Raw genomic sequence first — 11,591 nt, 5'->3', positions numbered from 1 at the left:
AGAAAATGGTTGCTTGTGGGGGTGTGGACTCTATGGCATTTACATAAGGGTCATTTCCTAGAAAAAGAGGCGCAGGAGCTCATTTGCATAGCTCATTTGCATAGACAAAGGGCAGGCAAGTTTAAAATAACTCATATGCAAATGAGTTTAAATCCCCTCCCCTTCGTCTCTCCACAAAAGCGGAGAGGCTCAGGGATGCCAACCCGCCGTGGCTGGCTGGCTGGCTAGAGAAGGGAAGGGCAGGGAGGCAGGCATGCCTGGGTTCCCTGCCCGATCTTCTCCAGGTGCCCCGTGCCCCATAATTAACCCCCCCCCGAGTCTCTCTGCAACATCCACCCCCCCCCAGTCTCTCCTCCCTGAGTCTGTCCATGGGCGGGCCAGGAAAGGCAGGCGGGGGGGGCCTGGGCTCCTTACTGCCAGAGCGCCGCTCCGGGGTGTTCTGGCAGGAAATGACCCCATACCCCGCTGAGATCCCTCCCCTCCCCAACCCTGCACTCCCCAGTCTCTGCCACCTGATCTCCAGGAATTTCCTGACCCAAAGTTGGCGACCCAATGTAATGCAGGGCTCTCCATGTGGACCCCTGCTGGGAGGGATGCTCTCTTTGTTGCTCCTTCAGGGATAGCTACTGTGAAGGGCGGGGAAGGGAGAGGACAAAGCAAACTGGGATTTTGCCCGAAGTCAAAAAGGTGCCCCCCCTCCTTCCTAACCGGTGTATCCATCCTGATCCATGTCACCCAGGGGTGCAATCGCCATGCCAAAGCGCCCATAGACATCCGTGCCAGTCAGTTTCTGCCAGGGGACACTGTAGGAATGGGGGGTCTTCCGCTGCAGGTACAAGTAAACTCTCCCCACTTCGTAGAGTTTGCTGTCTGGACGGCGCTCCATGAAGAGGGGGGCCCCCACAAGAATGTCGTCTTTCCTGGGGGCGAAGGGAGGAGAGCTTTAGGAGAGGTTTTACACACTAGGCAATGTTCCCTCTAAGCTCCACAACGTTGTGGGCAAAAATCCTACCTCGTGAGCGAAAAATGCTAGTAGTATTAAAGTTGTGAGCGAGTCTACATTTGACTATTGCGTAGATTAGTTTTTTAGAAGGTTATTTCCGTAACCATAATTTTTAAAAACTATCTTTAAACTATATTTTAAGAATAATTTAAACGTTATATATAAGAGAAAATAGAATCAAGTCAAATTTCATTACAGAAAATGTCCTCTACGTGGGTAGACCAGGCCTCCGGAGAACAGGTTTACCTGCCCCTTTCCACTATATTGGTAGACTTGGCCTCCAGAGAACAGGTCTACCTGCCCCTTTCCACTATATTGGTAGACTTGGCCTCCAGGGACAGGTCTACCTATCCCTTTCTACTATATTGGTAGACTTGGCCTCCAGAGAACAGGTCTACCCGCCCCAGTCTACTATACTGGTAGACTTGGACTCCAGAGGAGAGGTCTACCCGCCCTTACTATATTGGTAGACTTGGCCTCCGGAGATCAGGTCTACCCGCCCCTTTTAGTATATTGGTAGACTTGGCCTCCAGAGACAGGTCTAGCCACCCCTTTCTAGTATATTGGTAACTTGGCCTCCAGAGAACAGGTCTACCCGCCACAGTCTACTATATTGGTAACTTGGCCTCCGGAGAACAGGTCTACCCACCCCTTTCCACTACATTGGTAGACTTGGCCTCCAGAGACAGGTCTAGCCACCCCTTTTAGTATATTGGTAACTTGGCCTCCAGAGAACAGGTCTACCCGCCCCAGTCTACTATATTGGTAGACTTGGCCTCCGGAGAACAGGTCTACCCACCCCTTTCCACTACATTGGTAGACTTGGCCTCCAGAGACAGGTCTAGCCCTTTCTAGTATATTGGTAGACTTGGCCTCCAGAGAACAGGTCTACCCGCCCCAGTCTACTATATTGGTAGACCTGGTCTCAGAACGTCACCCTGCGCTGTGCCTTAGAAAACATACCAGCACTTGGGAGGGACGGGAACTCTTGCAGTCTACTTTGGTGTTTTTTAGTTAAATATGACAACCAGCATTACAGGTCAAGTACAACAGAGGTGGAACAATCTTTGTCAGAACCCTGTCTAACCTAACAAACAGGAAGTTGCTTAGATGTTATCAACCAGCCCAAACTACTTACTGATTCAAATATTTATATCCCACTTTTCCATGTGACTCAAGATAACTTACATAATAGGGGTATGAAAAAAAATTGATTTTTTCCCCCTGGCTCAATTATAGCCTTTGGAGACCATTATAGTCAATGGGCCCCGTAGGTTATAATGGAGAATCGATCTGGGGGTATCTGGAACTCTGGGGGGCTGTTTTTTGAGGCAGAGGCACCAAATTTGCAGCATAGCTGTTTGTGTCTCTGCTTAAAAGAAACCCAAAGTTTCAAAAGGATTGGACCAGGGGGGCCAATTCTATGGGCCTCAGAGGGAAGTGCCCCCATCTTCCATTCTTCCCAATGGAAGGAAGGAAATGCCTTCTTTCAGTTGTGAGCAGAGCAAATTCTCCCCGTGTGGCTGGCTAAAATTTTGCCTGCCAGCACCCCCTAGCACAGCTTAGAGGGAACTCTGACACCAGGGGTTCTCAGGTTCCTCCCAAATGCACAACGAGAGTTTGATGCCCCCTGCAGTTTCAGTGTTCACTGAGGGTGATTGGTGGAGGCTTCAGCTGGGACCGAAACAGCCTTTGAATGCACAGATTGGTAAAGGTAAAGGTTCCCTTGCTTGAAAGCCAGTCGAGTCCGACTCTAGGGTTGCGGTGCTCATCTCCGTTTCAGAGCTGAAGAGCCAGCGCTGTCCGAAGACGTTTCCGTGGTCATGTGGCCGGCATGACTGAACACCAAGGTGCACGGAACGCTGTTCCCTTCCCACTGAAGTGGTCCCTATTTATCTACTTGCAATTTTCTTGCTTTCGAACTGCTAGGATGGCAGGAGCTGGAACTAGAGAGGGGAGCTCACTCCGTCATGCGGCACACTAGGGTCTCGAACTGCTGAACTACCAACCTTCCACAGCCTGCAGTTCAGCGTCTTAACCGCAGGACTATTATCTCGCCTTCCGCCAAGCAACCAACATTGTGGCTGGCGGCCACAGGACCGGTTCGAGGCGTTCTGCCACCCACCCACCCACTCCTGGGCCTGAGCCCTCCTCAAAGCCAGGTCCTGCAGTAGCTGTAACTGGCACCTGCCCAACAGTGGCACAGGCCCAAGCAGGCATATCAGTCTCCTCCCATGCGGCGCATAAACTGAAAATGATCCGAGCAATTGACCACTGCCGGCTGCAGAGGAGTTGGGTTCATTGGCATCTTCCACACCGTGCTGCTTCGGTGGCTTGGGTGAGGAACCAGTGTGTGTGTGTGTGGGGGGGGGTAGGGTTGCCAAGTCTATCTTCGCCGGGAGCGGGGGGGCCTCCGGAGAACAGGTCTACCTGCCCCTTTCCACTATATTGGTAACTTGGCCTCCAGAGGACAGGTCTACCCACCCCTTTCCACTATATTGGTAGACTTGGCCTCCAGAGAACAGGTCTCCCCTCCTCCCTAAGCCCCGCCCACCCCAGGCTCTGCCTCCAAACTTCCAAGAATTTCCGACCTGTAGGTGGCAACCCTAGATAAGTCGTTTGCAGTTCGCTGATGCTCGATTCTCGCGTTTCACGTTGAGAAGCAGGGAAAGGAGTGTTACTTTGCATCAAGGTCGGCCAGGGTCAAATCAGAACTGGGTCCCACCACAAAAAGCTTGTAGGGGCTGGGTGGGGGGGCACGTCATTTGTCTCCTATTGTTTTCCTGGCTGCAGGAATGGCTCGCCAACAGGTGATGGCAGCAGAGGCCAGCGACGGGGAACTCTTTGGCAGGAGAAAGGAAGACAGAAAAGCAGGGGAGGGGAGGGGAGGGGAGGGGCTCTGCTTCAACCACAGAGGAGTTTCCAGCAGGAGGCTCCAGCCAGAGGCTGTCCAGGTGGAATGCACTCACTAGTTTGGCACAGTCGCCTTTTCTGGTGTTGTGTACACTGACCGGCTCCAGGGCCAGCGATTACCCCAGAGCTTGACTCTGGGAGAACAATAGGGACTAGGCTCCTAGTCCCTCCACTGGGGGAGCCATTGGGAACCGTGGCGGGAGATTCAAACCCACCAACGGGACCCAGGGGTGTGGCCCAGGGGTGTTATATAGTTGGCCGGCCGGCCGTTAGTCCCTTGTCTTGTTGTGTACCAATAAAGCGTGCTATGCACTATGCCAGTCTGTGTCTTTCGTCCATGCGGCAAACCCACTACACAATACCTGGGCAGAAAAGACCTGGCCGCTGTGGTGCTGCCTCGACTAGATTACTGCAACATGCTGTGCCTGAGGCTGCCCTTGAAAAGTGTTCAGAAACTTTCATTGGTGCAGAAAGCTGCAGACAGGATGCTATTGCTGACCCTGTCACTCCAGCCTTGGGCCCATCCACACTGGCACCCAATCTTTTCCTGGGCAGAATTCAAGATGCTGGTCTTGACGTTCAAAGCCCTGCATGAAGGACAGCCTGCTCCCTTATCAACCCCCCCCCCAGCCAGTTCAGTCATCTTCAAAGGCCCTTCTTCGTGTGCCCCAACATCTGAGGCCAGACCAGTGGCAACCAGTGTTCCCTCTAAGCTGAGTCAGTGTGAGCTAGCTCACGGTTTTTAAGCCTCCATCTCACACCTTTTTGTCTTCGCTCAGGAAGGAGGGCTCCAGAGCAAACTAACTTATGCAGCCGCCAAATCGCTGGCTCACAACCAATGTTCCCTCTAAGCCGTGGAGTCTTGTGAGCAAAAATTCCACTTTGTGAGCGACTGGCATCAAAGTTGTGAGCGAGCGACTTGGCTGCTGCATAAATTAGGTTACTCTGGAGCCCTCCTTCATGAGCTGAGACAAAAATGTGTGAGCCGGAGGATAAAAAAATGTGAGCCAGCTCACACTAACTCAGCTTAGAGGGAACACTGCTCACAACTTTAATGCCAGGAGCTCACAAAGTAGAATTTTTGCTCACAAGACTGCACAGCTTAGAGGGAGCATTGGTGGCGACCCAAGGTAAGGTCTTCTTTGCAGTGGCACCAAAACCCTGGAACGCCCCCCTCCCCAGAGAGATTTATCCATCCCCTTCTGTTGCTGACGTCTGCCAGCGGGGAAAGACTTTTTGTTGTCGTTGTTGCATTTGATGTTCCCCCGGTGATCCTCCCTTCCTGACCAATGTTTTTAATGGTTGTCTCTGTTTTGCATGCACTTAGGCCTGCTTTTAATTGTTTTAATGGTTTTGGGAGGGTGATTTTATTATGTATGATTTGTTAGCCGCCTCGGATGGCCCTGGTCAGGGCAGAAAAGCGGGATATGGGTTTTTTATATAAAAATAACATAAATAAAAATGAAAAGAAATGGATGAGCCCTGCTCGGCCCACCCTCAAAGCCACACCAGACCGGAATTTGCCACTCCGTCCCCCACTCCTCACCTGTCTCCGTTGATATCAGCCACCGCAACCGTGTGCCCAAAATACGACGCCATCTACAAGAGGTAAGGGGATTGAGAATTGAGAGGGAGCAGAGGAATGGCTCCTTTGCTAAGGCTAGGGTTGCCAGCCTCCAGGCGGCACCTGGAGACCTCCCTGTCAGAATCAGACTGCTGAATGGGTCGTACTTATGTTCATGTGGGTTAACTGCCTTTGATGGCTGTTGCCAACTTCCGCTTTTGTATACCCGCTTAGCTACCGTAATTGCTTATGTGTACTTTTAAGCGGCCAGTCCTCCCTGACATTCCTGAGGGGTGGGGAGTGTGTGAATGTGTGAAAGGAGTGATAGCTAAGGCGCCTCTTCTATTGTTCCTAAGCAGCCCCCTTAGAGTTCACAGGCCCCAGCTGGAGCCGTGGCCTTGGGAGACTCACTAAGAGATATCGCTACAGGGCTATTTTGGGGCAGGAACGCACAGGAACGGAGTTCCGGCTGGCTCCCGAGTTGGCCACGACCAGCAGGAACTCATTAGCATAATAGGCCACACCCAACAGCAGGAACTCATTAGGATTGGCTACTTTAGGGGTGTGTGGCCTAACATGCAAAGGAGTCCCTGCTACAAAAAAAAAGGCCCTGAGTTTTGACAACAAACGAGGTCAACAGAATAAGAAGCAAAATGTGGGTGTGGCTGGGTGAGCCCACTTCTGGTAACATGGGGGTACGGCCTAGTATGCTAACGAGCTGTGTTGTCAGGGGTGTGGCCTAATATGCTAATGAGTTTCTGCTGTTGGGTGTGGTCTGTTATGCTAATGAGTTCCTGCTGGGTTTTTCTACAAAAAAGGCCCTGCTTACAACTAGGGTTACCAGCTCTGGGTTGGGAAATATTTGGAGATTTAGGGGTTGAAGCCGGGGTAGGGAGGGTTTGGGGAGGGAAGGGACCTCCTCAGTGGGGTACCATGCCAGAGAGCCCGCCCTCCAAAGCAGCCATTTTCTCCCAGGGAACTGATCTCTGTTGTCTGGAAATCAGTTGTAAAAGTGGGAGATCTCCAGGCTCTGCCTGGAGACTGGCAAATCTACTTTAACCCTTAAATCCTCAGAAACTCATTCGGATTGGCTACATTAGGGGTGTGTGGCCTAACATGCAAAGGAGTTCCTGCTCCAAAAAAAGGCCCTGGGTTTTGACAACAAACAAGGTAAACAGAATAAGAAGCAAAAGGTGGGTGTGGCTGGATGACCACTCTTCTGGTAACATGGGGGTGTGGCCTAATGTGCTAATGAGCTGTGCTATCAGGGGTGTGGCCTAATGTGCTAATGAGTTCCTACTGTTGGGTGTGGCCTATTATGCTAACCAGTTCCTGCTGGGCTTTTTCTACAAAAAAAGCCCTGGCTAGTTAGGTCATATATTCTCTCATGACCTGTCGCTGCCTGACGTGTGCATGAGGGGTGGACCCCATACCCTGAAATCTATCCCAATGCTTTTGTCCGCCAGTTCTGGCAAAGGTGTTCACCTGACCAGAAGCCATACTTTACCAATAAACCTGCTAAAGGACTGTTGCGTACTGAGTGGTTACGACAGGACCTGACACTTCCCTCTATTACAGCTGATCTCCAGCCGACAGAGATCAGTTCCCCTGGAGGAAATGGATGCTTTGGAGGCTGGAGTTGAAGTCCCTTCCCTCCACAAACTCTGCCCTCTCCAGGCTCCACCCTCCAAATCTCCAGGAATTTCCCAAGCCAGAGCTGGCAAGGGAAGGAAAAGAAAGGCATTTATATCCGCCCACCCACTTCCCCGACTTTCTCCGCAAAAGCGGAGCGGGTCAGGAAAAAAAGGGGGCATGTCTGCCTGCCCGCCTGCCCTTCCCTTCCTCAGCCAACTCACCGTGGTGGGCTGGCTGGCTGGAGAAGGGAAGGGAAGGACAGGCAGGCGAGCATGCCTGGGTTCCCCTACTCCTGGGCTTGTTACTCCCGGGTCCCGTTCACGTGGAGCATTTGCCGCGCTAAAGATATGGATGATAGGTGGATTTTTCCGGGCGCGATCACACCGCAACATCTGGGAAGCGTAGTGCACCCGTGGCTAACCTGTGGCTTCTTGCCGAAGATATGGAGTAAAAAACTAGTACATACGATGTGCTAGTTTCCGGAAAACGCGGCGCAAGGGTGGGAGTCTGATCGCGTTTCCGCTGGAATCCCGTGGCATCCGGCACCCGCCCATGTCCCGTCGCAAACCGGATGTTTTTTTTTAAAGTCTCCACAGGATGCGCACAAACGCCCACGGGCACATGCGCACACTGTGTTGAGGGTCAGAAATTCCTGTTTGCCACGGAAGCGGCACCTAGCATATGCCAGTGTGATCGCACTACGCCGCTTCTTTGCCGCACTGCAAGATAGCCGTGTGATCGGCACCTAACGGCATGCCCACGGGACCTCCACACGGGACATGTGATCGGGCTGCCGTGCATTACTCTGCTCCAGGGCAAACAGCCATGCTTCCCCCCCGCATTTTCCAGCCTGTGTGACCGGGACCCAGGAACACCATTCCAGCTCGTTCCCTCTCGAAATGACCCCAGTCTACAGCATACCAAGGAAGGACCACGTACCTACCTATACCTCACCCCTTGGCACTCTGTCTGGGCCCATGAACGTATGCAGGGTGTGAGCAGGGGTGGCAGCCTCCAGGTGGGGCCTGGAGAACTCCTGGAATCACTTCTTATCTCCAGACTCCGGGGAGATAAGGTGTAAATGGCCGCTTTGGAGGACGGACCCGCCCCCTCCCCAAACCCCGCCCTCCCCAGCCTTTAGCTGCAAATCTCCATGAATTTCCCAAACTGGAACTGAGAGAGAGGCGGGAGGGGGGAGGCAGGGGGAGGCTCAGGGGATTACCTGTTCACTGGGGAGGGGCCGCAGGGCTTGCCTGGAGGACAGAATTTCTACCTGCCATGGGAACAAGCAGAGAGAAAGAAAGAGTTAAAGCCTCTGTTAGACCTACGGCTTGTAACAGGCCCTGACGTAGGTAATAAATCTAAAGGCCCAGAGGCCCACAGAACTACAATCAGGCTGAAGCCTGCTGAAACATTTTCTGTTCATTTTGAAAATGTTGACATAATATCAATCTTCAAGTCTTGGTGTTTGCCCTGCATCTGATGTCAGCAAAACTTGGCCTCTTCCACATTCCTAGCTTGTGGGTCCCTATTGCTTCAGATTTTTTCCCCTTTTCCACACACGTTTTGCTCCCTCTAGTGGTCAATATGATATTACAGCGCTGTATGTCCGGCACATCTCCCTGCAGATTTAAACTGCAGGTTTCTATGGTGGACCTACAGAGATATAATATTGAATGGACCACTTGAGGGAGCAAGAGACATGTAGAAAAGAAGAAGAAAAACCCCAAACCAATAAGGACACACACCAGGGAAATGGGAATGCATAAGAGTCCCTTGTTCTGTTTGCAGCAACTCTGGACAGGGATTCCAAAATATTGTTGGCACTGAAGAAAGTCAGAAGTCAGAGCAGATGAGAAAAGTTGAGCAAGAGAGGTGCAAATGCACCTAGTTTGGGAGAAAGAGAGACAAGGCATGGAGAAGAAACGTGAGGCAATTTAGATTATGATTTTTAAGGGGAAAAAACGAAGCATTCTACTTTCCAAAGGGAAACTCTTACTTGTATTAATATTAGATCTGAGGATTTAAGGGTTAAAGTACACTTGCCAGTCTCCAGGCGGGGCCTGGAGATCTCCCACTTTTACAACTGATTTCCAGACAACAGAGATCAGTTCCCTGGGAGAAAACGGCTGCTTTGGAGGGCGGACTCTCTGGCATTGTACCCCACTGAGGAGGTCCCTCCCCTCCCCAAACCCCTCCTATGCTGCCCCCAGTCAGCGTTATCTGTAGTTTAGTAAAACTGCTCTGTATCTTTAAGACTTGTGCACCTGGGAATTGGCGTCCACAGTTAGGGGTCCCAGAAGCTTCCCTCTGACTGGCTCATTAAGAGCAATTTCCTGAGCTCAGAGGCACAAAGATAGGATTTTATTGTTCTTTTCCATTTTCTTTGTCCATCAACCCTTACTGCAATGAGAGGGGAAGCCCATCTCTTTCTCACCGCGGCTTTTGAACTAACCTAGATCACAAGATGTAAGTTTCCACCCAGCCATCTGGACGATTGTGAGTAAATGATCTTCTGAATGCGTGTGAAGTTGAATAAAGATGATTTAAAAGCTTTCTTTAGTGGTTGTGTGTTGGCTCACAGCTAGAAAGCGCTGGCTCAGCCACAGCTCACGCTGGACGGGACACCTCCCTACCCCGGCTCCAACTCCAAATATTTCCCAACCCAGAGCTGGTAACCCTGGTTGTAAGTAAGTTGAGTCAAGTTGGGGAGTTAGAGACTCGAGAGACATCAAAGAAGACTGATGGAGATGGGTGGCTGTGTCAGTCTGTCTGTAGCAGTAGAAAAGAGCACGAGCTTACACACCCAGGGAAATGCCGATCGCCACGCTGGGGTCAGGAAGCAATTCTTTCTCCAGGCCAGTTTGGCCGGAGGTTTTTTGTCATCTTCTGGGCGTGGAACAGCAGTCGCTGGGGGTGTGGAGGGGGGGAGGTATTTGTGAATTCCCTGCCTTGTGCAGGGGGCTGGACTAGATGACCCTGGAGGTCTCTTCCACTCTATGATTCTGATTCTATGAATCCATAAAACCTAATTTCCTAAAGTATAACCTGGAATATAAAAAGTTATACACTACCATGCCCTATGCATTGAAATCCTCACAGTATGTGGTCACACTACCTACTGAGACACATGTCTGGCCTACCATAGATATATCTCCTAGATAGGGATGCCAGCCTCCAGGTGGGACCTGGGGATCCCCCAGAATTACAGCTCATCTCCAGAGATTAGCTGCCCTGGAAAACATGGAGACTTTGGAGGGTGGACTCTGTGGCTTTATACCCCACTGAGGTCCCTGTCCTCCCCAGGAGTTTCCCAGCCTGGATCTGGCAACCCTATGTTGGAAAATTGGTAAAAAAATATTCAGAGTTTGCAATGGATTTTTGTTCACTGAAGAGGAGGCATTTTCTTTCTATGTAAAAATCTTTATTTCTAAAGGGAAGGGTACACAGGAAAATCTACAAAACAGCAAGCACCTAAGACTACATGCTTGCAACAACAGTCACACAGATAGTCATGGAGATTCTTCCTTTCTTCTTGACCCCTAGAAGGAAATCACCTGAATGCATGAACCAATGATTGTTAGTAAATAGGCTTCCGTTTCCCGGGCTTTCTCCCCACTGGCTTTGTGCCAGGTTCCCTTCCAGGTCAGTCTAAACAACAGCACACAAAGTAAACACGATAACCCTATAATGACTGAATTTTAGACCTTGCAACACACATATTTCCAACACCCCTTCTCAAGGTCTAACATGTAAGTCATTCCACACGCACACACAACAAACATCACTCATGATTCACTTTAACATTTGGATCAACCATATTCAACATTCCACGTTCAAATTTTTCTTTGGTCAGTGGCTTAGTCAAAATGTCAGCCACCATTTCCTCTGTGCAACAATACTCAATCTCTATTAGCCCCTTCTGGTACAAATCTTTCACTAGTGCACACTTAATACCAATAGATCAACTTTTCGCTGTGGTGCTTTCTCCCTTGCATATAGTAATACATGCTTGATTGTCCTCAAACGTAACTACAGGTACAGGTTCACTTATTCCAAAGTCCTTCAACAAATGAAAAATCAATTCAAGTTCACTGCAGGCACTTGCTGCTGAGACACACTCAGCTTCTGCTGTAGACTGCGCCACAACAGTTTGCTTTCTACTGGTCCAGTTTATTAGTGCATCTCCGTAGAAGAACAGATATCCACTTGTTGACTTGAAATTGTTTGATTCTTCTCCCCAGTTGGCGTCCATATATCCAACTAGTCTTGGCCTTTCAGATGGTGCAATTTTCAGTTCTAAGTCCACTGTTCCTTTCAGGTACTGTGCTAGTTTCTTTATTGCACTCCAATCATGATGGTTAGGCGAACTCACTTTTCTGCATAAGATGCCAACTGCTGCTGTGATGTCAGGCCTCGTGGTTTTGCTCAAATAGAGAAGTTTTCCAACTGCTTCTCTGTATTCTCCAATGTCTC

General features: G+C 50.4%; 1 protein-coding gene across 1 annotated transcript in view; it reads right to left on the bottom strand.

The window, feature by feature from the left end:
- Positions 1 to 703: 703 nt before the first annotated feature.
- LOC107118696 (integrin alpha-IIb-like) overlaps positions 704 to 11,591 on the bottom strand; it is an 11,270-nt gene continuing 382 nt past the window's right edge. Inside the window, exons 2-4 of the mRNA XM_015421056.1 lie at positions 8,338 to 8,388; positions 5,463 to 5,515; positions 704 to 920 (exon numbers count right to left, since the gene is read on the bottom strand). Coding sequence (XP_015276542.1) covers positions 704 to 920; positions 5,463 to 5,515; positions 8,338 to 8,388 — 321 coding nt within the window. The remainder of the gene's footprint in view (positions 921 to 5,462; positions 5,516 to 8,337; positions 8,389 to 11,591) is intronic.

This window comes from Gekko japonicus, unplaced genomic scaffold (assembly GCF_001447785.1).
Source record: "Gekko japonicus isolate JY-2015 unplaced genomic scaffold, Gekko_japonicus_V1.1 scaffold6017, whole genome shotgun sequence".
Classification (NCBI taxonomy): Eukaryota; Metazoa; Chordata; class Lepidosauria; order Squamata; family Gekkonidae; genus Gekko; species Gekko japonicus.
Note: the sequence above shows the minus strand (reverse complement) of the source record. Positions and strands in the feature narration are given on the sequence as shown.